Here is a 26,980-nt window from a genome sequence, read left to right as displayed (position 1 = left end):
AAATCTGCAGACTGCCTAGGTTATAATGGCAACAGCCACCCCTCTCCCCCCCCCCCCCCCCCAAAAAAAGGAGGGTTACTGATTCATTAAAGGTAAATAATTATTTAACACAGCAGCCAAATACATACTTTCATTGCTGAAAAAAAAGTATCTAATAAACTAAGTACGACTGCAACTTGGGTTGTCATTTTGAAATTAAGAGGTGCAATTCTTGAAACTTCTGATTTTTAACATAAAACCTCTGCTCCTGCAGATGTTACTATATTTATGTACATATTTGCGTGCACAACTAGTACGGATACTTGAGTCACAGTACATAGAAGTTTTGTTGAATAAAACCAAAGAAATTGTTATTCTAACAGCTGTAAGCCCATTTGTAGTTACAGGAAAAACAGAAAAGCACTATTAAACAGCACAGTTTAACATATCCTTCTAGAAATATAGTGATAATACACATTTAACAAGAACACAGGTCAACTCTAACAGAGGAAGTCTTCAACTTTTCTTAGAATGAATAAAACTAACAACAGCCTGAAACTTGAACCCATTTAGTTTAATGACTTCCACCACAGAAATAAGTTAGTTACTGAATAAAACTTGAAAGACATTACTTTTTGGTGTCAATATCTGTCAGATTCACAGTAAAGACAACTGTTGTAAATCAAATCAATTTTTTAAAATCAATCACTTCAAATCTTGGGAGCACAGGAAGATGTCAACTTGGCAACTCCAAAGCTTTCCGAACCATCTCTCTCCTGTTATTAACACCAACCACACACACCTTCCAATTCCCCCCCTCAGGTACTGTACAGTCAAGAAATTGCACCCTCTCCTGCTGCAGGCATATAGTTTATGTACCTATTCATTGTATCAATACCAGAGATACTGAGCTGTGATTCCAGAGAATCAGTAACAGTTTAGAACTCTAGGTAGATTTCACAGCCCACAACAAGCCTCAGACTGCAGCAGCCCTTGTCACTAAGATCCAAAATAGCTAGTTTCATGCTAGCGCAGTCACATCCTTAGAACGCACTAAGTAGTGAAACCTCTCCTATTCCTACTAGTCACTACCATAAATGTGTCCTTGATATTCTTTAACCTTCATCTTTCCCACTTAGTATATTTTTTTCTACTACATAGAAAAATAGATACAGAAAATAAGGCAATACTATTACACTTTTTAACCACAAGCCACCAGTGCTGACCAAGAATTCCAGAGGTAAGACAGAAAGTCTGAGGAGTTAATCTTTTAGATATTACTATACACACAATACTTACAGGCATATTTGCCACCTTTGAACAATTTCACCAGTTGAATTGATTTGTACATATATATGCATCTGTCATAACTTGCTATTGCATCAGTGCAAAACAGCCTGGTATGTTCCCCAAGAAGAAAGAGTCACAGCAGAGTTTTAGACACCTGTGGGTACATTTTAACCAATTCATTTTGCCTTTTAGAGATCAGTAAAGCTAAATCCATATTTGGGAAATTTTTGATCTCTACAGCTGTCTCTAAATGCTTGATGTATTTCCTGACTGACTTTGGTATGCTGAAACACCCAAGTCTGTAAACTCAAGACTTATATATCACCCCCCCCCCCCCCCCACACACACCCCTTCTTTGATTAGTCAGATAAAGCTTTTTTTATTCATTACAAACTCTTCAGCCAAATATGAAATTTCAATCATATCAGAGCCAGCCAAAAATACCTTCCAAAGCATACTGTAATGTTACAAAATTCATTTGTCATTATATTTTTTTCTGCTGAACAGCCTCCTTTTAGAAGTGCATCATTTAAAGCATTTTGTCTACTAAGTATGTCTGAACTACAGCTACACAAAGAAATAGCTTTTTTTTTTTAAATAGACATTTTATATGCAAAGTCATTTGAGAAGGCAGTTATCAAGAATTGGGTTTTAGTAAGATTAAGTTGTGCCACAAAAAAACAAACAAACAAACAAACAAACAAAAAAAAACAACAGAAAAAACCCCACAGATTAAGACTGGGGAAGACCTGAAAGCATTCTGTAGGGCAGTACTAAGCATACTGCTGTAGCAAATGAACATGAAGGGAAGGGGGCGCGGTCCTTCACACTACTTCCCACATAAACATGAAGCTTTCAGAATATGTACAGATTTAAATTTGAGATCCTCCTTAAGAGTTCATCTCAAATACTAGATAACCTTCCACAGCCTTACCATATCAGATAAACCAAGTCTCAGCCCTGGAAGTTATGTAGTCCAGTGATTCTCAGGCTGGTATCACATAACTCAGATTCAGCATACGCTGAGATTAGCACAGAGTTTAAAGGGAAAATGCACAAGCCCACTGTTACAAAGCTATGACAGACTGGCAAATTGGAACTTGACATGTTTTCAGCATGACCAAACACTTCAAAAGCATTGTCAAATTTATAAACCAATATAGTCTTACTTTGACTTTTTGTATCCCTTATCCTAAAAAGGGGCTTACGCAATATTTATCATGTGAGAACTTTTACTTTGCAACTCAAACTTGGATATCAGTCAATAAAATTACTTTTATGGTGCAACTGGTTCTGCAAGTTTACCCCAGCTCTGCCTAAAATGCAGAAAAAGACAAATGGAATGAAAGTCAGACTTTTAAAAAAAGGAGTACCAGTTCCTATTGATTCATCACCTTGACACAAACTACAGTACTCTTCACTGAAATTAAGAGAGCAGTATTTAGGAGGCTTTAATCAGATGCCCTCTTTAAATATCATCTAGTAGTACTACTAGACATGTCATTCCTTTAAAACAATCTGAGCAGCTTCAGGAATACTGATAAATCCGTATGGGGTAGGTAAGGGGAAGAGATTACTCTCAGGGCTCTCTCCTAACATTAAATTATTTAAGTAAATTATTCATTTTTTGTAATTACACTGTCTTCCAAATTCAACTGAATTGGATGTAGATTACTTTGAGGACTTATGTGGAAAAGTCTTTACCTTGTGTGAAGTAACACTGAAGTTTTTGTAGGAGAATCTCCAAAACAGTGCATAAATGAAAATGTCGACATTTAATTGCATTGTAGTTTTTTTTTTGTTTGTTTGTTTCTAAGATGCTACATAACATTCCTGAAGGAAGTCAATAGAAAGTATTTCATGTAACTAGAAGAGAAAAATATATATTATATTAACAAATATAGCAATGAAAGTAAAGTGAAAATAATTTAAGAAAAAAGCCTTAAACACAGAAAAAGTAGTGAAGACTACATTCTCTCCCCACTCAAAATAAAAACCTGACATATGTTAAAGGATTACAGTGCAAAAGTATTATTTTTATTATAGTGAAAGTATATTTCCCCCCACAAGCTTCGATTACATGAACAGCTAGTTTTTCTTTAAACTATCTGTTTCTTCCCCCCATCATGTTAGACTGTAACAAAAAGACACCACTGATCTACCAGTTGTCCTGCTTCTACTGTTTTTCAGCAAAACAATTGTTTTAATAATAAAAGCCCACACACATTAATACCACTTTTATTTTTCTGCATTTTGACAACAAAAGTGAAAGACATTACAATTTTCTATAGAATGGACACATTTTATCTATTTAGATTACTCAAAAGACAAGTTTAAAAGAGGAAAAAATATTAATCTTAACAGAAAGAAAAACTATTGCTTTGCTACCAGTTACCATGTTTGTCCCAAAGTTCACAGAAAGGAAAGCTTCCCCATGGCTACGGTCTAAACATTAATGTTGTACCTAGAGCAAAAAGGCATAGACTATGTTAACTAATGTCCTTAGCTTTTCATAAGTAGCACTTTAAGAGTAAAAAGTGTGATTTATTGCAGTTTTGTACTAGGCAACGAGACCAAATATCTGTATGCTGCAGACTTAAGCACATCAAAACGTATACATTCACTTTAAGTTGTTGGTTATCACTCTTCATTGGTAGTAGTGAAGTCAGCTGCTCACTCAACTAATTACACAATGTAGAGTATTTCAGCATGCTTCCACTGAGAAAAATATTCAACTGCATGAAAGAGTAGTAAAGCTCACCTTAAAGGATGAAGCTGTAGCAGAAAATGCAGCAATGCCCTCTTCATGTAACAGTAAGACTTCATACGGAATTTTCACTTTGAGAAATCTCTCTCTACATGAATTTTCAAAGATAATCATACAAAGCTGTGATAGAAAGACCTTGCTTTTAAACAAAAACTGCAAAATTCAGAATTTAGAATTACTTCAGACAACAACCTCGACCTAAAAATGTATTTTAGTAGCAAATTATATTTGATGTAAAATTTATTTTACACACATATTGCTAATAAATAAGTTCCTCTAAGACACCTGTTGCCAATTAGATTTGTTTTCAGCTCCTACAACACTATATAAGCACTAAAATGAAGTGATACATTTAAAAATGATGTTAGGCTTAAACATAGTTACTAATATGATACTAAGACTTTTACAGAAACGCAAACAGGTTTACAGTTACATTTACTAAAAAGTTACAGTGATCTACAGAAAATGTTATAGCTGTACTTTCCCTACACGCTAAGAGATCAAATGCAGTTACATTGTTACTGCAAAATGTATTTCCCTTTATTACCTGTGTTAAGATCCTCTTCCACTATCATCTATAGAGACAAAAGTACAACCTCTTTTCTGTACAAAGAAAAAGCTTTAAAAATCCACAGCTTCACATTTTACTACAATTTTGCCCTTCTCAGCTTCAAAGTTATCGCAAAAAACAAATATACAGTTTCTCAAAAATGAATTTAAAGGATGTCCACATTAAAAAAATAAAGCCTACAAAAAGTTCAAGATCTAAAAAAAATGTTACTCCTATGGCAAAGTGATCTCCTACTAGTTCAAAGTCCAGTAAGTTACTGATGTCCATTCATGTTATCTTGCTTCTTTTATCCAATTTATCAGGTTCCAATCACATTATCGGTAGGTAGTCCTTGAACCGATGAGAGGGCAGAAGAGTTCTCTACAATTAAAATTAGGAGATCAAGTCGGGCGTGCCTTTCTGAAAGATACTCATTTGGCACCTTCCCCAGAGACAATATTCAGATATTTAGAGAAAGGATTTCCTTGATTAGTTTCCATAGACTGATAGACTGAAAACAAGAAGACTGAAACAACAACGAACAGAAGAATTTTTATCCACAGGGGAATGGAACGTTCTTTTTTTATTGGCGGTTTCTCTGACTTGATGTCTGCTGAGGTACTGTATTTTGGAACATACTTTGAAGAGAAACTTTCCTCCATTCTGAAGTCACTGAGCTCTATAGGCCGGCTAGCAGCTCCTTTGATTGGTCTGCGGCAGCTAGCACTGTTAATTAAAAAAATAATTAACTGCACATGTAAGGGAGCATGTAAGGTATATAGGAAAATTTTAGTACTGGCATTTCCAGCAACTGGAGTACCCAAAATATCTATTTCTTAATAACTTACCAGTTGTAATGGCATACATGAAGTTAATCATTTAGTGCCCATGTCTCCCCTTCTTCCCCCCCCTAAAAAAAATCCAACAGACCACATCCAAAAGATGCCCTAAACCCCACCATCCTTGAAAGTCTCAGGTGCCACATTACTTCATCCCTACCCACATACTTACTGGATGATAGAGGGGAATAAACTATGAACTATTTCTCAACTCTCTGTATCTTTACTCATTATCTAGTCATTTTTGGATTTCTAGACTTGTTTATATTAGCCCAGGCCCTTTAAAATACTTATCTATTGATAGTTAAGCCAATATACAAACCCGGAAGATAATGTGGTAAGTGTTAAGAATTCCATATAAGTTGCCTAGTCCTTATGTGCAAAGATGTGTATGATTATTTTATACATAAAAGTGGCATAGATTTAATTAATGATAAACCTAAGATGAGAGAAAAAGCTGTGTGGGGAGAAGATATCTCACAAAAGCAGTAACTGGTTCCATACATTCTTTTTAGGTTAACACTTTATGCAATTGCAGATTATGCTGAAACAAGAACACTAACTAGCATGCCAGAAGTGACTTAGAGTTGATTTCCCATTACCTAACCTTTGGGAGACTTTTTTCATATTCCCGTAACAGCAAAAAGTCAAGGTTTTGTGAAACAAGCTACAGCAGAAAAATAAAATACTTAATTACCAGAGGATTGGGAAGTTAGTGTTGTTTCATTTTCTGTTTAAATACAAGTGTAAAGAGCAACTTTATAGTCCTTCCTAGGTGCCATCCTTACTCACATTAAAATTCGTCCTTAACTGCAATAGGACTATTAAAGAAAGGTACTTGAAAATCCTCTTTGGCTTTCGAAAAGAAACCAGAAATCTATACTGAAAGATTTTTCCTTAATCCAAGAGTAGGTTTAAAGCAGTTATGCCTAGCTAAAAAAAGATAACTTAAGTATTGTTAAGTGATACTACATAGAAAACTCCTTTCCATTCAACTTCCAGCATCCAGAAGTACCAGTAATATTACTACTAGACTACTACCTTGCTTCTTCCTACCCCAAATCTAAAGAAAATGCTGTTTTGGCTAACAACTATGTGCACAAAACAAAATAGAAAAGATAGATGTTCATCTCAACAGCAATTGAGCCAGAATGCAAAAACTGTTAAGAAATCTAGAAAAATAATCACACTTCCCAGCTTAAGCAGATTTACAAGGACTGATTAACAAATAACTCCACCCCTCCCACCCCAACAAGTCTCAGTAATACCTAATTCCTGTAGGTGTTGATACTTCATAAGGGAACATTTCCTTAAGAATATCCCTTTCTACTCTTCTTTCTTCTGTATGAGTTCTCTCCAGTACCTAGAAAAACAAAAAAGTTATAGGCCTAACAAAACCTCAAAACAAGAAGCTCCTGCACAGCTATCTCAGTAACCTTAACCAGATGCAATTTGTAAAGAAGAATGAGTCACCCAGTGATATTTAAAACATTTATTTCTGGGGGTTTAAAAGTGGGTTTAACCTTTGCTACTTGCAGCTGTCTGGTCACTTTTGGTATCAAAATGCATTCAGTGTTCTCCTCAGTCTCCTTTAAGATAAAAAGATATTTTGTATAAATAATGAATACACCTGACAGCCAATGGTCTAGACGATCAAAAAAACTTGACCATCACCTCTATCATGGCTGTGTTGAGCAGATCACAGGACTGTTTGCGGCCAACATGATTAAAAACACATTGACAATGGCAGTCTGTCTCTTCTTGCTGTAATAACAATGTGCAGTAAAATACTAACAAAAAGACTTATACAATGTGAAATAATATAACACCCAAGTTTTCTCCACACATTTGTCTGTCTGACAGCTAGAACTGCAGTCACTCACTTTCTAAATTAAGTAGCTAATTTCATAGAACTGTAACATCCACTAGTAAAGTAGCTTTCACAAGCGTTAATGCAAGTTTTATCTATGTGAAGCAATAAACTACAATTCAGCCAAGTATGATTTTGCATAAGTCCACAATACTATATATAACACTATAGTATTACATGTAATACAATTACATAAATTTGCAAGCGTTTTAGACAATTTTCCAGGAGATCAGAATAACTTTTCAAGCTCAGAATTATTACTTTCTCAATAGCTGACAGGACTCTTACTGCATGCTTTTTAAATTCAGACTTACAGTCTAAAGTAATCCTAGTATTCAATTCCTTAAACTAATCCAGACTGCAGTTTTTCAGGATAGGTTGATTTATAAGATCAAAGCCACACAACCCAGCTCTGCTCCATCTTTGAGCTATTTAAACAATTCAAAATAAAATATAGCATTCTGTACAGAAGAACAGCACACAAGCAGAAAAAACACTCCAAAACATACTTGGCTTGAAACAAAGCAAGATTCCCTCTTCCCCCCCACCCCTTCACAAGTTATAAATCTGAAAGGGGAAGATAAAGTAAGTTTACATTCTCCCTTTATGCCATGTGATAATACAGTTCAGTTTGACTATCATACCACATAAGCAATGACACCATCCAGCCCCCTTCTGTTCTAATCAGTAAAAACATACACCAGAACCTTGTTCATAGAGTAAGCAATAGCAATCTAAGTTTTAATTTATTTACTTCAGCTGTCATCAGTGGTTTCTTTGGTGTTCTTCTGGGCATGTCTGAGAACTCACTGATTGATAGTGTAGGAGCTGCATGCTTGAAATTTCCGGACACCCTATTGACAACCTGTCAAGATTCAAAATTGTTCAGACTCAGAATTAACCAAAATATAAAATAGTGGGGGAGGGGGAAGGGAGGGAAAAGAGCCAAACAATAAAGACCTTTATGTGCATTGAATAGATGCATGTTAGGAGTTAACTCAAGAAGGTTATAACAGATACTCTGAAATAAGGATAGTAAGCACATTGCTTGTCATTTCAAATAACTTTTTTTAAGCCATTTAGAAACAAAAGTTAGTTCACAAAAAAGCCAAGCTTAAAAGCAGAAACTATGTTGTAAAACCTTAGATCTTTTCATTTATTTCTGTGCAGTTCTCCTCACCTCCCTCTCCCCCTCCCCCCCCCCAAAAAAAAACATTGAGATGGGACTAGGTAGGCATTTAGGTCCCATCTAAAGTGAGCAACACTAAGCACTATTATGGATACTGAATAAGCAGGTTCAAAGACTAATGAATACAAGAGTGTTTTAAAGAAAGATTATCTGTTTAAAACAGAATGATTCTGTCAGTATATGTACACTACAAAAAAAATATCATTTGCATATTTTAAATATATTTACTAAGCATATTTACTAGGGTCTCGTTGCTTGTAGTCTGTATAGTTTCAGCTATGGGAGTACTCTCTGACATTACAGCATCATCTACAGGCAATTGTGCTGTAGCATCCACCTGTTTGATTAAAAACAGAAGAAAATAATTGAATAAAATAGCCACTGGGACTTAATAGTGAGGGAGGGGAAAGAGTCTATTATAACAAGCCTCTCATCACCCTTTTCCTTGGTGTTCTTCTTGACACTCTTGTAGACTCCCTAGAAAATGCCTGCAGAGGTCCACTTTTTGAAGATCCACTTGTCCAGACAGTCTCAGTAACTTCATCTTGAGAATAGGTCTATTCAAGCATCAAACACATTATCAAACACATGAAAGCCAGGTCTCAACATTAAATACCCACAACCAAAAGCCAAATAGCATGCATATTCCAGAAGCAGTATGTCTGCAAGCCAAAAAAAAAAAAAAAAAAAAAAAACTTTGATCCCAATGCATCAATGCATTCAGTAACATCTAGCTAGCTAGATCAGTATTGTTGAGCACAATACTTATGCTTATAGCATTATTTTCTCAATACAAAATTGAGCATAATGATGTCCAACAGTAAAAAAGAGAACTGGAGAACTGAACCTGTTCATAGTAGTAGAGTGAGATTACTTGTGTTACAAGTAGTTGCATCAAAATCTTGAATAGTGGGTATGCCAACTTTCAGTCTTATATCACTTGTCTACACACACACAAAAATGTATCTATAAGCATGTGCTGAAAGCATCACCACATTCTCTATTCAGGTAAGAGACTATTCTCGCAAATGGAGATGGGAATGGTTTAGATCATTTAGGCACAGCCATCTGCATTTCAATAGGACCTAATATCCAGGCAGATTGGAGGGAGGGAGGGAAGACACATGGCATAGACACCTTTTATAGTCTGCAAAGTTCCCACAAAGAGTTAAGATTATAAAAGTTTCACTTCACTGTGGGTTTTCAAGTGATCAAGTCAAAAACAGATCACTATAAATCTAAAAAAAACATGAACTATGAAATTTGAATTAATGTAAGATCTAACAATGCCTTGTTTAGAGTTCTCCACTTGTATCTTTATTCTGATTAAACTGTAAGTTGAGCAACTTTAAGAGTCTATATACAATAGACTCTTACATTACAGCTGCTACATATCCAGCAGAGGGAGCACAAGTATTTTGCTTTACTTTCAAGTCACTGAAATACTTTGAAAACCAAATGTTTATACACAGACCTCAATTCCAAATAGATTCTGATGTTTCATACAGAATTTCAGACATCAACCTAAACCTCCAGTATTTAAAGAGATCTCTGATGAAAGGCCTCCTATTCCCCTTTTACATTTTCAGACATTGGCTTTTCAACCTTCCCTGTCAAAAAAGCGCCTTGCCTGCAGCCTCAAAACACATCCCTCTCCCCCAATTTCTATTGGTGGGTACTTTACTTTAGAGGCTTAGAAAAACAACTAACTTCAATTCTGAAGTTTACTCAGAAGGTCTTAATCAAAAACATGTTGAATTCTCAAACAAGTAGTAAGGCAGTTCCTTCATTCTACTAATGGGGAGTTCTCCTGCTCAAAGCTGTTTGACTAAACTAGTTTTCTTATAGTAAAATACGCACTTCAGTAGATCAGTATCTCCCTTGCTCTCTAGATGTTTGTCGCTTATGTTTTAGGTACCAGGGAAACCTTGCATGAGAAGTCTAGAAACACAATGTACTGCATGAGACCCATCCAAACTTCAGTAGGCTATATTTAAGGGACAAAAATATTGCAGTCTTCTGCTGTGGTTATTCTTACTTTCAACTGAACAGATATTCTGTTTGTGATTCCACAAACGTCCAAACTAAAGAAACCCCCTTAAAATGCAATACTAAGGTTTAGACACACCAAAACCACTGTAAATAATCAGAGCAAAAGTTACAATGGTGTGGTACCAAAGTATTACTTGGTATATGCTTTGAATTGTCACATTACTTACGAACAGCTAGGCTATGGATTATGATGTTACCTCAGCTATCACCTACACCTGATAAGAGCGTAGAACAGAAGTGGTATGCCACAGAACATTTGTATTTCCAGAGCCACAAAGCTGCTTGTTTTATTACCTGCATGTTCAGTTATACAGATAGCCAGAAAAATAGGTAAGAGAATGGGAATATGGCACATCTAGAATGGTACTGTACAAAGTCTCCAACAGAGAAAGTATGCCTATATTGCAGAACTCTAGCATTTAAGTCACTTAGCCCTCCTCTTTCCTCCTCCAGTGCATCTACCAGGAGATCTCAAGCTCATAGTTTTATTCTCTGAACTTATATTCACCTACATGATTTGAGGGGAGGGGAGCATTCAAATAAAGTTTCTTTCAACTTCTCCAGTTCACTTTGAGACAGCAACTAATGCACAAAGAGCTGAGCTCACATTCATTCAGCCCTCTACTGCTACCTGACAAGACCCATATAACTGTTCAGTCTCTCAATCCCCTGGCACCAACCTATTTAAAGCCTTTCTATCTGCACTCTTAAAAGAAGAGAAGAGCAATACTCAGAGACAAATCTATAGCTAAGAACCAGGTGACACAGACAGAATCCTTTCAGCTCTACATGTCTGAACTAACAATAATGCTGCAGAGAGCCTAGTAGCAACATGCTGGTCTGCTCACACCACAGGGCCAACCAATTCAGTCCCGCAACCTTTCAGAGCCTTATAAACTTTCAGCCAATGCCACACAGTGAAGGGGAGTTGCAGGTCTTCTGTAGAAGTGCAGTCACTTGACACATTAGGTCTCATCTTAAGATCTGATTAGGCACACACACAGTATCACCTCCTCCATCTTTCATCCTTTATCTCAGCAAAATATACAGCTATGTATTTTGGCACATTTGTTAGACAAAAGCATTTGATTTTCGTGCTTTCTAGGGTCCATACAGTTGTAAAATTTACACAGCAATCAGGAGTTGAAAAGTAGTAGCTTCTGTAAGCTGGGGAGTTCTTGAAGAATTTGACATTAATCTGAAAAGATCTTATTTCAAAGTAAACAAATGATACTCCTTTAACTACTTGTTTATTACAGATATAATATTTTGGAGCTTCCACATTCCACTTACATGTAAAAGGTTGCAAGAGAAAATAGAATAAGGACTTCATGTTATTACAGTGAAATCAGGTAAAATAAAAACTGACATGCCCTCCTCCTCTTGGTATTTTTGTGGCATTTTTAAGAGATCAATGCTCAGTCAAAGTAGTGGCTGTAGTGATCTAAGTATGTCCCTAAGGATTAGGGAGCTTAATCTATTGATGGCCAAATTTAATACCTCTATCATACTGAAATTGACAGGGACTTCTAGATGAATGGCAGTTTAGAAAAAAGTAATCCTTAAACCACAAGAATCTTAATCAGATGCCCATTACAAAGATTATCTTGGATAGAAGTTGTTTGAATAAGTTAAATGTGTTTTATGAACTACTCCTTTTGGTAGAAATGAAATCAGTTCAAATTGTAGTCCTAAGAATCCAACTGAAAATAAGCAGAACTACTGAGAGTTCCGTAACTTTGTGTTTATTTTTCAAGCTCACATACCAGTATGCTGCCAGCTTTGAGAGATATTCATAGCACGTGCATGCTTATACAAACAAGCACCTTCCAGTAGGAAGGATTTAGCATTTATCATACTGCAAAGTAGTGACAAGAGTTGCTGAGCTGCTGAGATACCTCAAACTACTAACAGGTCAGATTTTTTTTGTCCCTCAAAGGATTTCCAGGCAAATCTGTACTGCAGCACAATTCCACAGCTTATCGCTCAGATTGTGAATACTGTAATGATACTAGTAATCTAAGCTGAGTAAAAGGACATTTAGTGATACTGTCACATCACAAGGACAGATCAACAATCAACTACTGAGTCCCAATATTCAGTCAGCACTTCAAGTATTTGAGGTGCTTCTGCAAGATTCCTCCTTCACCACGACAAGGGAACCAATAACACTATTTGTAAGCTAAGGGCAAAGGGTACATAGAGTCAGGCTCAAGTAGTTATTTATCTTTTCTCATCTAAAAGCGATCTTCCCCAAAACTTAAGAGGTCTACTCTAAGTACCATTCCTACCATTGTGGTTGGAGATGAAGGGTAGGAAGAAAGGGGAGAGATGCTTATTCTTCCTCCAGTCATACTTTGAGAAACTGTTGAGTTACTTCTGGTGAATTAACTTGTTTACAAACATACAACAGGACATCAGTTCTCTTAGTTTAAAAATCTGCCAGGTTTCTAAAACTAAAGGTGTTAGAGTTACCTAGAATTTTCCTGTAAGAATTGCTACAGAGGCTAGCAATCCAGAAAAGCAACCTTCAACATTCAAAATTATGATCTGCTATCATACAGGCAACACTAGACAAACAGCAGCTGTACAATTAGTTCACAAATTCTTCATGCTGTATTAAAGTAAGCTTTCTGTAAAAAAAGTTGCTACAAACAACATAGCCCACTTGGTCAAATTTGATTACGTTAAACAAGGTAAGGTGCTTAGCAAGTATACTCACAGTGAGTAGCTGTTCTAGAAGCCACTAAAATAAACATACCTGGTTGTGTTCAACAGCTCTTCTCTGCTTGAGTCCTATTGAAGCCTTTGTCTTGGATTTTAGTGGTTCTCTCTTCTCAAGCCTCAGTTCAGTCTTCGGATCTGGGAACAAAACAATCATTCAGACAGCTGAAAATACCAAAATAACCCCAGAAAACCCGCTTGCCTTTTTATCCCAAGCTTGTGTAATCCACTTTAATATAAATGGTTTCTACAATACTACTGGTGGTTTTATTAATGTAAACCAACTTGTACTTTAACAGAATTAATTCTAGAGCCAATACTACTTTGTTACAAATAAATATTTCTTTTTTTAAAAAAAGTGAAATACAGGTGAGTTCTTCCACTGAACGGGCAAGAAAGGTCTTCTGAAAAATAACCTTAAGAATTATTTTAAAATACTGACTTAGACATTTCAGTTTTGTCTTAAAAAAAGAAACATACATTTCTGATAAGTGTTGACCAACCTAATAGTTACATTTAGAAATTGTTAACCAGTTGTAATTACTTTAACTGAAATGCCATCATACTATTTAATTTTGGTAGTGCAACTGGAAGTTTCCACATCACAGATCTAGGCTTTCAGTTTCATTTCTAACATAGGTACTTACTTATACCTAAAACTCCTTTTTAATTCAAAGAGCAAGTGGTCAGCAGTCATATTACCAGAAAGAAGATGCATTATTTGCACCACCCCCTTCTAAAACTCTAATAGCATTATACCGAGAGATTTAAACTTCAGTTATTAAGGTCTCTTAGCTTCTTAAACACTATTACATAGAGCCTGTTCTTGTTCTCTCCTTTAGTGTTTGAATAGTTTGATAACTAGTTGAAGCATGCTCAAATAGGGGGTAGCTGCAAGCTACCCATGGGCCCTCAGCTGTCCTAAAAGTAAAGTATCTCCCTCTATCCCCCACTTTCCAGTAATCCTAGTCAGAAACAAAAGTTTCAAAACCAAGCCCAAATATACAAGAGAGATCTATCAAATACTCGAATTTCTATTTCAGCTTTTTCTGTCCTAACTCCAGGGAAATTCCTGGGAAAAAAAAAAAAAAAAAAAAAAAAAAAAACACCCAAGATATTCCCATTTAAGCATTCCATTCAAGGGCATCTTTAAACTATACATCGCTTCTACCTTTTGAAAGATGCACCATGGCGTGTTTTCAGGATCCTTCCCCACCTCAAAGCAGCATCCCATCCCTCCTCCATACTTTTTGGATATAAACTTGATATTCAAATAAAAAAACCCACATAGCCCCCAAAACCCACATCCACACACCCAAACCAAGCAATCCACCCTAAACTAAATCCAAAAGAAATATAGCATAAAAGGGATCAAATGATGCACAAAAGAAATAAAGTGACATTAAAAAGTATAAACATCTTTATTCCAGAATAGTATATGAATAGCTACTATAGACGTTGGACAAAATTCACTAAAAGTTGCAGTGCAAAGAACATTGAAACACTTAGACTGGAGAACTGTCATATCTATTCAGACATATAGGTTCAATTCTCTATGGGGGAAAAAAATGGTCAAAATATGGAAACTACTACCAAAATATTTTTTTTTTCCACAGAACAGGTTCCTGCTGGATCACCATGCCAATATTTTGAAGTGAAGTATATGAACATGTAGTCTACAGCAATATTTTCTGAAAGTCTCAACTAACAGTAAATTGTGTTCTCTTTAGATTTTAGAGTTCCTTCTACTGCAACTGCTACCGATATATAACTTGAATAGTTCACATTCAAGTTCTACTTCAGTCTTACCTTCTTCATTGTCACTGTACTGGTCAGAATCATTATTTCCATTTTGTCTGGTGTTCTCAGCAGATGAAGTGATTGTTGGGAGAGGCACAGTGGACTTCATCTCTGGACCATGTTCCATCAGTTTCAACAGCTTCTTCTCATAAAGTTTCCTTGTAGTAGCTGCAAAAAGGAAGGATATGCACTAAAGCCATCTTTCCTGGCTTAACTGCTAGAACTTCGCTCTTTTTTTCTTTGGGAATCTCCAAGTGCCACCACTTAGGCTATGTTTCCAGGCAGATTCCACTGCTATTCTCTTACTCCTTTATCCTGGAATTACTTCCTCCCAGTTTGACCTTTGCCATACTAGCAAATTCAGTCCAATATGCAGAGTTGGTGCAAGTGAGCAGCAAGAACAGAACTTTGTTTGCAACAACTAGCTATTACATTGCTTCACTTGATCTAATGGGACACCTGTATAACGTCTAAGGTATAACGTCTAAGGTATAAGAGGTATAACGTCTAAGATATAATTCCACATCAGGACTACTCTGAAAAAACCTGTAGAAGTCATTAATCTCTGAATTGTTAGCTACAAAGAAGTCTAACCTTATTTGAAATCTTCCAATAGGAAACCTTCCTTTAAAAGGAGTGGTAGTCTCTCATAAGAAAGACTCCATAACCAGTAAGAACTAGGTCTTTCATTTATCCCCAAACTTGGGTATCTTTCCAGTGATTGCTTGAATTTTTCAGAAGACTCTATTCAAATGCTACCCAAGAGAAACTGGCTGAATGGGAAGGCATACAGAAACAGCTAACAGGAAATACTATCATAATTCTCTCTAACTCTAGATAGTCTATCACAGAACTCCAGACTCCACCACTGGCATTTTCATTCACTCAGATTTGAAGTACACTCCACAGAAGATTCAGCATGCTACAGGAAACCATTATCTGCTGAAGAGTTATGAAAGCAAAGTCTCTTGCCATCAGGCTACTGCACAATCTGAAAAGGTGAGGGGCTCTATTCCCACATCACAGGAAAGTGCCTAAGGCAAGAGGCTAAGCTGGGGACATGACTTCTTCCTAGTCCTCCTGCTACAGTTAGCCAGTGCATAAGATGGAGCACAAGATTCAAGAGAACAAAAAGAGTAAGTTAAGAAAAACAATACCACACAGTGCAGCGAGCAATGAATGCTCCAGGAAAGTTCCCAACCTATTCTCAATGTTATTAGGTTATTTAATAAGATTTTTTTTCTACTTAAGTAGGCCTCAGATCTCAAAATCTGTATCAGAAGGCTGTATTACCACAGCACTGAACTTCAGCAGTTACAAAGCTTCAGAAGTTGGAACATGCCCAGCTGGCCCAAAACACAAGAGGAACAAACTGTGCACTTGCCCACACAGCAATGCTTTAAGTCTTTTCAGTCTAAGTAGTCCAATGAAAAAAATTGGAAGTGGGAAATAAAACTGCAATGATATTGGCACTAAGCTTAATAAGCAACCATATCAGGGAAGCTCAGAGTACTCAGAGCAAAAGTTTAGAGATACATGAAATATATATTATATACAGAATATATTGAAGTGATGAATATTACTAGTTCACTTGACCTACCTACAATTGGGCCAGGATTTATCCCATACTTCACAAGTTGCTCTTGAAGATCTTCATTACTGAGCTCCGTTACATCTAGGTTATCCTTCTCCTCTGGCCTGGGTTTGTCAGTTTTCTTTATAGCTTTCTGTGTGGGAGGGAGTAGGAAAAACAAACAAGAAAAAACAATACAAGACTGTTTCTAGTTAATACAGAAAACTTACATCTCTTTGAGGTCACAGAAAGGAATTAAAGTCCTAACCATAGAAGAATAACACATGAAAAAAGATATTCTCCCCCTGCTGCACCACAGTAAAGCCTACATGAAACAATTCAAATATTTTCATCTAATAAGCAAATGTGCACAAGTTTCATATTTAAAAAAGGAAACACCTACTACAAGCCCCCTCTATAGCAGAAGTCCCACCAATTATCCTGATCCTATGTTTAAATTTAAACTTCAGTCATGCAACAGGAGGGGATTTCTTCCCTATGACTGGAGAGATAAGGCTTTGTAAGTTTCTCTGTAAATTTTCTGAGGACTATACCTAAAGTCCAAATAAAGCATCATGCCTATACTCTGAGCCAGTAATTGCAAAAATCACTTGCCACAACTGCCAAGTTTGATACTGGTAGATTTAGATTGACACTGGTTAAATACATTTTTCTAAACACCAGAAAGGTTTACTATTGCTACTATAAAATGTTCCACTTGCATTTCTTCTTCTACCTAGTAGGTCAACACTTCTTAATCCAACACTGTTTAACACTATCCACATCCTCCCAGATTTCCGACTATTCCCTTTCTTACCCTAGTGTTCTCTACAAGATTACATGAAATTACAGATGGGATGCAGGAAAGGCAAAACCAACACATTCACACTCCTGTCTGTCTGCTTAAGTCATTGCTATTGTAGCTCTACAAATCCTAAATCCAACTGGCAAAACTAAGAGTTGGCAACACACCACCACCATCTACAGATTGTCATCAACATGACCTGCGAAGATGCTATTCCTGAATTAGCAGTTTCCGCTCTATCTAAACAGAGCAATCATAACATTTGTTCAACCTGGGAAGCCTTTGTTACTACAATAGACATTTCCAAGCTCCAAGGTCTGCAAGAGAATGAGGAGAAAAGAAGAAATATGCTTAGAGAATTGCTTGATCCCAGATGAGAACAATCTTGGGATTGATTTATGACTTATAAACAGATATGACTTATTTCAAACCAGTGCCCCATAGTTATAGGATATAAGCAGATACAAGCTACACACCAAATTACACCTCAGCTTGGTTGCCCAGAAGAGCTAGCAGGGTCTTCCACTACTTACTAAAGATACTTATTGAAGTTTCAAATACAGTTACATTATGACAGTCCCTCACTACTAACAGTTTTTTCTAGCACTAAGACTACCAGAAGAGTAGCTGATATGAGTCAACAGTAGCTAGCCAGTCAACATTTAATTGACAGGCAAGGATCTCTCAAATAATACTGGATATTATATAGTTCACATAAAATAGATTTTCTTGAACTCTCGGACTGAGAAAACCCCATCACTGAGTTAAAGAAAACCAGCTGTTGAAAAGCAACAGAATCTCCAAGAGTTCCTGTTACTTGTTAAAATTAAGAAACAGACTCCAAGCAGTCTAAAGAAAGGATATGATCACTAAAGTGTCTTATTTACACCATATCTAATCAATCATTCTATTGCTTTATCATAATAATCTGTTTTTGAAACATCTGAAATCAAGTATCTAGTACGTAAAAACCAACCAACCTGTAGCTATAAAGGAGACTTTTACATGGTGTACTTTTGAATCTGTTGGTCATACTTAGCTTTAAATAGCCACATCAACTTTAACTAGCCTCTCTTCTTTTCCCCGGACTACTAAACTGCAGGTTTTCTTGTTTGGATCTGCTCAGGCTATTGACAGCTCCAGTGTTGTACATATCTATCAGATTAACTAAGATACTTCCATATTTCAGAAGAAAACTTGCAGGGTACAGGAAATCAATATTCCAACTTTTAAGTAAATGGAAACCTGATTTAATACATTGTTGCAGTAGTACCTCTTATGGACCACAGAAGAGGCTACATTCTAGCAGTATACAAAAGAAAAACTACTTAGTATTGGACTGGATGTTTTACAGTAATCTTACTAACTGCAACTAATGAGTAACATGGTCCTCCAATGTAAATGAAGTCCAGTATCTCAGATATCTTTTTTTTCTTCCAAATACTGTTTCACTTTTCCTTACAGCATTACCAGAAAGAGAGATGACTAGAACAGTCAGTTTCAGCAGAGTAAGAAGGAAGAGGAGGGCTACTTTTCAATATATGTTCCTCTTAAAGTTGAAGCAAATTACTTGATCTGTACAAGCAGTAAGCAACTATTTTAAATACTCACTGGAGCACAGGATCAGTCTCTAGTAGCAGAAAGAAAGAAGAAATTCATACCTTCGTTGTGGTATGACAGCATTAACCTCTGCAAGAACACTAGGTTAGTTTCTACTATTATGCTATAAAGCACCACCACACTTTCTGTGCATCACCACAGTTTAGCTGTGTGACTACACTGTGAACCAGGTTGAAGATCTGGCTTTAAAATTCATCTTTGCAAATTAAGACAAGCAACAACAACAACAAAAAACCAACAACACACCCTGTCACACAGTTTCCTGGTCTAGTCACAACACAGAACAAGGAATACTTCTATTAGTGCAAGTAAAGTAGCCTTACTGTGGTGCAGAAGTGAAACATTTAAAGTTGTAGTGAGTGCTAGGATTTGCCAAGTAAAGTGGTGTAGCTGACCACAATCTCAAACACTCTTGCAACACTATCCCCAGACCAATAATCCCTATCTGAATATATTGCAATCCAAATCAGAATTAGCAGCATGAATTCTTTATATATTTTATATATATATAAGGGGACGGGGACAAACTCTTTTCAGTTGCCCCATATGACAGGACAAGAGGCAAAGGGCAGAAATTGAAGCACAGGAAGTTCTGCTTGAACGTGAGGGGGAGTTTCTTCACTGTGAGAGTGATGGAGCACTGGAGCAGGTTGCCCAGAGATGTTGTGGAGTCCCCTTCTCTGGAGATCTTCAAGGCCCGCCTGGATGCAACCCTGTCTACCGTGCTCTAGGTGACCCTGCTGAGCAGGGAGGCTGGACTAGATGATCTCCAGAGGTCCCTTCCAACCTTACTGGTTGCTATATTCTACATAGCACTATTTGCTGGAAAACAGGAGGTGAAAGAGGACCTGCATACTTAACACTTGAGATTTGTTCATACTATACAGGTGGCAATTTCGTAGCGACATCTGTCAGACTCAGTTTCAGATAACTGGGACCCAATCTTTCAAGCAAGCATTGAACTGAATTATAAGCATGGGCCTCCAACACAGCATTCTCAGTTCTAAAGGAACAGGAAAACCAAGAGCACAAGAGAAGTTCTCCTCAGACATTGCTCCACAGGAAAACAAAAACAAAAAACAAACAAACAAACAAACAAACAAACAAAAAAACCTCTCACTAACAGAAAAGGAGCAGAAAATGAAAGTCATGAGAACTCAAACCTGGAAGCCATTCTGCACCTCATCTTTGCTCTTCCTGCTGAATAGGAATCCAAAAAGCCATGGACCAAGTTAGCGAGACTTTCTGCTGCTAGGTTTACTAGTTCAGCACTACTCCACCAATCACAAATAGAACTGAAGTAACAGTTGTCCGTTCTATTATTTAATGGCTTCTCAAAGATACCATACAAAAGAAGCAGTTTCAAAACCCAACAGTTAAACAGCACCTAACTAGTATACTTGAGGCCTTTAATTCTAAACAGGTGCAGCTTCATCACCAGCAGCAGATAACCTCATTCAGAGAAATAGTAAGGAACCCCTGAGCCTAAGACAGGCTAAGAAAGCCCAAATTGCGTTAACAGAAGGCACGTCAGTTCTCCAGTTTGTACAGTATCAACAAATAACTGTATTTCTATGAAGGCAGGGGAAGAGATAAGTAACTGCATGTGCCAAGTATCAATAATAGATTTTTAACTGTCTGAAACAAGCATTTTCTGCAGGAGAATAATCTTTTACCAAGTCTACTGAACTTTTTGATCTCAAATGCTTAGAAAATACTTACCAAAAGCTACATGACAGACAAAAACCACGGAAAGAAAATTAGTCATTGATAATTCAGAGATGCTAATACACTGAACTGTGAGAGTTTTACCTTTAAACCTCAGTTACCAAGTGCCAGACTTATAATTTCCATTCTTCCACCCCCAATTATATTCCCTTCACTGGATAAAATAGATCTGCTCTGGAAACAGATGAATGCTGCACAGGTGAAGAGTCATTTCCAGGGAATTTTGTGAAACAGTGAAAGTTCAAAACAAAAGCAAATCAAGAAATCATACAAGCAGATGGTCTGGTGGTCAGTCAACCAAATGCTGACATGGAGATCTGGCTTGCATATGCATCCTTGCTGAACAGCGACATGCAGTGCTAGACTAAATTACTTTAACAGGACATTTGGGTCTAGTTTATTAGAATATGACTGCTATTATAGCAGTATATTAATAAGGAGCACTGTAAGTTGAAGAGTCTAGAACTGCAGAAGTCTGACATTGCAATGGGAAGTTCTGCCACACAAAAACTATCCTGCAATGGGAATTACTCAGTCACGTCACCTCTAGTGACCACAGCTGACAATGCTGTTAAACACTCAAACAGAAGAAAATCACCATTTAAAAGCCCACAAAAGTCTTAATTATGGTCAACTGTTTGAACATAATGTAAAACAAATTAAGAGATACAACCAAAAAGTCCATATTGAATAGATTCTCTTCCTTCATTGGGTAACACACATTTCATGTTCTCTCACCTATCCCAGCATCCAGTTTCACCTTCCACACCTCAATCTTCAAAAGCTTCCAGTTTTACTATTACCTGCCCTCCTCCAACAGGGAAGGGATTCAGACCGTACAGTTACAGTAGCTACAGATATTATTACCATCATACTACTGTGATCATGAAGAACTGAGGATAGCTTTCCATTTACTTTTCTGTTTGATTTTAAAAAGCCATCTTTAGCTGGCAAGTCTCTTCTGTAGTTTCAAATAGGCCTTTCAATCCCAGGGTCCTCATTACACTTTCAGGAAGAGATGGAATATCAGGAATGAAATGGAGATATCTGATGGATCCTTTTCAAATCACAACTACAAAATATCACACAATTTCAGGAAAGATTCTTCTAGAAGAAAGCACTGATAATCCAGGTCATAAGCAGCTAAACATTTTGAGCTTTGTTTGGTAACAGTGTGAAGATGACATTTTTGGTGTCTGCTTTAAAACAGCACTTTTAAAAAGGCAAAAGTATCCTTTGAGCTATTTGTCCTGAACTGGAAAATTCAGTAGACAGTTCTATCAGGGCAAGGCCCAAGTAAGCAGAACTTGAAAAGGTTTTCCCTCTCCTAGTATTTTATTGCCACATTGAGAGTCTTTTGGTAATTGAGACCATTAACATCACATTTAAGCACTTCAGCATCTAGGAAAGTATCCACATTTGAAGAATACTTTCATATACTTCACAAGAAAGCTCTCTTAAAAATACATTTGGAAAAATAATTTTATTTTAAAATACAGGATTTTATGTATTTGACAGCATTTGAAGTCAAGTCATCTCATGCTGGTCAGTCTACACCTTATGTATATTGAGGGCTTTTATATTTCTTATTTATCACACTACAAAACATAATGATCGAGTTTCAGAGAGGTCAGATTGGCTATTACTACATTCAGGAGTTTACTTTTGAACTTCCGTTGCCAAAAAAAAAAATGCTAACTGATGAAGAGGTTGCTGTCCCAAAGCATGACACTTTCAGGCCTGAAACCAGTACCTCAATGGAAACAAAATCTCTTTAAGGTCTGGTCTGTTCATACGTGCAACATTAATCATCTGTGCATTCATCACTATCAGAACAAAAACAGAAGTCAAATCAAGCCCAAATGGATAAAAATTAAACACAAACAGCAACACTACAGAAGCACTACACTTGCTGTCATCCCACAATACATCAACTTTACATTACTTGCACACTGATGTTTTTATTTGTCTTGAGAACGGTAGGTTGGATGTGGTATTGACAGAACTATGCTGGAACAGTGAAGGACCCTCCATTTGTGATAAAAGAATGATAATTAAGGGGGGGCTGCCTCACTGCAGCACAGATCTTTCCTCTGTCAAAAATGTGCCCATAAGTGCATTATCAAACGAGCAGAACCGAAAGAACCTTAGTTTTAAACAGTCTATACTGTCATTTTAATGACTGCAACAGTGCCAAAAGGACAACTTTCAGTACCAAGAGGCCCAGTTTGGCTTTAGCCCCCTTTCAATGCCTGCAGCATGGACATACTGAGAGTACTCCGTCGAACTTGTGCCCCGTATCTATTTTAAGAAAAACACTTTTCTTCCCTCAGCGTTCACAAGTCAGCCGAGGGATCAAGTAACGTAGCGACCCAAGCCGAACACACGCACCCGCCGCCTCCCTCGGAGCGGAGCCGCTCGGCCTTCAGCCTCAGCGGGGGCCGCGGCGCGGCGCGGCGGGCGAGGGCCCGAGCAGCGGCGGCGGCGCCCCCTGGCGGCGCCCGCCGCCGCAGCCCGGCCCTTCCCCCGCCCGCCGCTCCTCCTCGGGCCGCCCGCAGCGCCTCCGCCGCCTCTCCCACGCCGCTCGGGAACTCAGACCGCAGGCGCAATCAGTGCCACTTGGACAAGCTGCCTGCTCAGAAAGCATCGCACGGGTCTGCTCGCACCGAAGGAAAAGAAAGCGAGGGGACCCAGGGGGGGTGAGGAGAGGCAAAGCGATCAGCAAGATCCTCCAGGATTTAAGTCTGAACCCGCATTATTCAGGCCAATACAGAAGAACATGGTTTATACTCAATTTTCTGGGTTTAAAAACATGTTAAACAATGTACTTCATATCTTTACTAGCTTATTCCCGTATAGCAAGAACAAGCTCATTTATGACTATGATCCCAACTCTTCCAGAGGGCTCAAATAACAGACACATCATTGCTCACTCAACAGAATTGGGACTTCAGCAGCAAGACTCAAGGACACAGAAAAAGTACTGACAACTACCGGGTTAGCATTACTAAGGAAAAAGCATAAAATTCAGAAGAAAGATTAGGTCTCTGCTGTGGTGCTCTCTTGCAGTCACAGGAGAGCAGTCTAGTCATCTCTTTGCTCCAAGAGCAATTCTGGCCCTTTTCTACCTCTCCCTCTATGCATCAGGCATCCATCCCAAATAATAGAGTAATAGAGTGTTTTTTTTTTTTTTCCCAAATGAGCCCACAAAATTAAGCTACGTCCAAAGGAATACCAAAAATTGGGAATCACAGAAAGCATAGTGAGCCAGAACGATCTGAAATGGAAAACTACAAGTGCTCTTTCATTTTTTTTTTTTTTTAACAAGTTACTACTGGCCTTGATTGAGTCATCTTTATTGAAGAGACCCTTGCAATTTTCAAATTAAACAGCATTCAAACTTGAGATATGGGAACCACAGAACAGAGTAGACCAATTAAAAATAAATCCCACAGAAGATTTTTGTAATTTACTTCTTGAATACCAAACATTAAACTGTTGATTGCCTAAAAGTTTAAAACAGATGGTTGCGTTTTCTTCTCAATATGCACAAGTCAATACTATCTTTTTCAGTTATGTATGTTACATACATAAAAACAGAGTTAATAAAGCGTTGTAATTTTGTTACTCATATCTTAGCCTAACCAAAAAAAAGCAATGTTGCAATACTTATGTGAGTTATAAAGCAGTTGTACTTCCATATGTACCCACTACAGACTCTATTCTGGTCTTTACAAAAAAATGCATAAAATAAGTACTTGATATTAAAAGAAGTTACACAGAGGAGTGTAAGTTCTAGTTTCCTTTTCCTTATATTCCTACATTCCTCTTTAAATGGGGACAAGAGTGAAAGCAATTAATCATTCCAACATCCTTCATTTTGCCTCCATACCAGAATCTCGCTCCTCAGTATATCAGACCTTCTTCACTTCTATCTTACAAACATTTGGGGAACTTCTCACTTGGGGGGCCTGTACATTACTCTACTGGAAGGACAGCAAATCACAGAAGCACTGTTATGCCAGAAGGCATTAACAGGTACAACAGCTTATCAAGCTACAAGCAGGTTCAGAACTTCCTAAGCTGTACTATACATACAACTGAGCTGCGGGGGCAGAGGCAGGCAGGGGGAGGGAGGCAAGAGAAGCAAAACCCACCGAATTCCAACTGCTGTCACTGCAATACTCTCTGGAGTTTTGTATCAAGGTGTACTGCTCAGAAATTAATATACAAGACTAGCACAACTAGCACAGAGCCTTGCAGACATTAACAAACGTGCAAGAGTCCCACCCATTCTGTAAACAAAGTCACCTGTAATTGTTTAAGTTAAAGCACAGGGGAAAGGAGGGAAAAATTAAGTCTAGGGACTTCAGAATGTGAGACTTTCCTTCTCTTACAAGCTCAAATTCAAGCTCATTCCCTTTTACTCAAAAGCACCTTAAAATGTCAAAGGCAGACCATTGAGCTAGAGAAGTACCTAGTCTACAGTAAATTTTCTCCAGTGAACATCAATTAAGCATTTGAATTAGGAACACATTAAAGAGGTAAGCAATTTAGCAAAAAAAAAAATCCTCTTTTAGTTACAATTTTCAGTTTCTTAATTTAAGAACTTTCAGTTGTGAGTTTTAATACACTGGAAGTACGAAAAACCTTTGGAAAAAGTCTAGTTCTCCGCATCCTCTTTACAAATAAACTTTGAAAGATAGAGCTTTTTTAGACACAAATTTTCTATGAACTACAACTCTAGTAGCTGGCGATCACTGTACAAAACCTTTACATGAGATGAATTAGTGTGTTTAGCTCTAGATTATGAAAAGATTTTTTTCAATATATGTAAATTTACAATGGATGCACTAAAACAAAATAAAGAAAACATTATCCCATAGAGAAAAGGTGTAACTATCATGAGCTACCCCTTTTTTCTTGTACACATGCTAGTAGGAAGTCTAGCAGAGCAAGTAACAGTCAGCCAGCTGAAGCCTTCACCAGAGGCATTCTGCTATAAAACACGTGCTCAGCACTATGAGAAAGCCAACTATATTAGGCAGACACTCTTCACACTAAGACAGCCCGCTTCGTTAAACAAAACGAACAAGCTGTTCCACCACAGTTTCATCCTCTCGTGTGACAGGAGAGGCTTACCCAGGCCAGGGGTGCTTCGGTGCAGCAGAGCCCGCTCGCGGCGGGCTCCTGTCTAACGCGAGCGAGACGAAGCCTCGTGCGCGGCTTCTCTCGCTTTGTTTCTCCAACACCCCTCCGCGAATATTTTAGCGACGAGATCCCCAAGCCGGGACGCCCCACGTCCACCGCCGGGGACCTCCCGCCCTGCACCCCCGGCGCCAGCGGCCCGGCCCTCCGCGGCCGCGGGGCGCTCTCCCACCCCCCGCCCCAGGGGTGGGGGGAGAAGCCGGCGGGCTGCCGGCCACCGCGGCTCCCGCTTAGCGGCCACGCTGCGAGGAAACCCGCCGGCCCGGGACGGCCTCGCCGGCGGAGGCGGCGCCGGCAGCCCGGGCGGCCCCGTTCGGGCGGGAAAGCGGGCCGGGGCCGGCGCGCAGCCAGCGGAGCGCGGGAGGCGGGCGGCGGCGCTTACCCGGCCGGGGGCGCCCCGGTTCCTGGCGCCGACGGGCGTGGGCTCCCGCTCCTCGTCGCTGGAGAAGTCGGGCTGCGCGGCGGCGGCGGGCGCGTTGCGGGCGGTGAGGTGCTGCAGGTAGAGCTGCACGTAGACGTCCTTGCGCTGCTCGCCGCCCGGCAGGCTCACATTGTTAGCGATCAGCTCGCTCTTCAGCTTCTCCTTGGTCAGCACCGACGGGTCCGCCAGGAACTCGGGCATCGCCGCCGGCTGCCGCCCGCCCGGGAGAGGCACCAACAAAGCGCGGGCAGAGGGGCGGGGAGAGGGAGGAGGAAGCACTCGCCTGCCCCGCGCCAGCGACCCAGCTCCGCGGCGGGCGGGCGGGCGGGCGGGCGCGCGCACCCAGCGCTCCTCCAGCCGGCAACAAGGCGCGTCCCGATTGGCGCGCCGCGGAACGAAGCGGCCGCGTTATTGGCTGGCGGGCGGACAGGGGCCGCGGCGCGCGGGCTCCCTCGGCGTTAGTGCTTTGCGCGAGGAAGGGCAACGCAGTTTAAATTCGGCTCAGGCGGGAGAGGCGCGTGGGGCGCCGCCGCCCGCCGCCTTCCTCCCCGCTCCCCTCACTGCC

The 26,980-nt window shown here is 38.9% G+C and overlaps 1 protein-coding gene across 2 annotated transcripts; it reads right to left on the bottom strand.

The window, feature by feature from the left end:
* Positions 1-3,491: 3,491 nt before the first annotated feature.
* On the bottom strand, positions 3,492-26,760 carry TMPO (thymopoietin). Of its 2 annotated transcripts, XM_062585677.1 has the most exons (11): positions 26,377-26,760; positions 16,661-16,787; positions 15,070-15,228; positions 13,298-13,398; positions 8,922-9,041; positions 8,726-8,821; positions 8,050-8,160; positions 7,100-7,189; positions 6,949-7,014; positions 6,694-6,788; positions 3,492-5,312 (listed from the first exon to the last, which is right to left on the bottom strand). In XM_062585677.1, the coding sequence occupies exons 1-11, from the start codon at positions 26,614-26,616 to the stop codon at positions 5,018-5,020; spliced, it is 1,500 nt and encodes a 499-aa protein (XP_062441661.1). In that variant the 5' UTR covers positions 26,617-26,760; the 3' UTR covers positions 3,492-5,017. The 2 variants fall into 2 exon arrangements, with proteins under 2 accessions (XP_062441661.1, XP_062441654.1); XM_062585670.1 differs by lacking the exons at positions 6,949-7,014; positions 7,100-7,189 and having other exon boundaries at positions 26,377-26,759.
* Between the last annotated feature and the right edge of the window lie 220 nt (positions 26,761-26,980).

Source organism: Rhea pennata, chromosome 1 (assembly GCF_028389875.1).
Source record: "Rhea pennata isolate bPtePen1 chromosome 1, bPtePen1.pri, whole genome shotgun sequence".
NCBI lineage: Eukaryota > Metazoa > Chordata > Aves > Rheiformes > Rheidae > Rhea > Rhea pennata.
The sequence above is the reverse complement of the archived record's forward strand: the minus strand, read 5'-3'. Positions and strand labels throughout refer to the sequence as shown.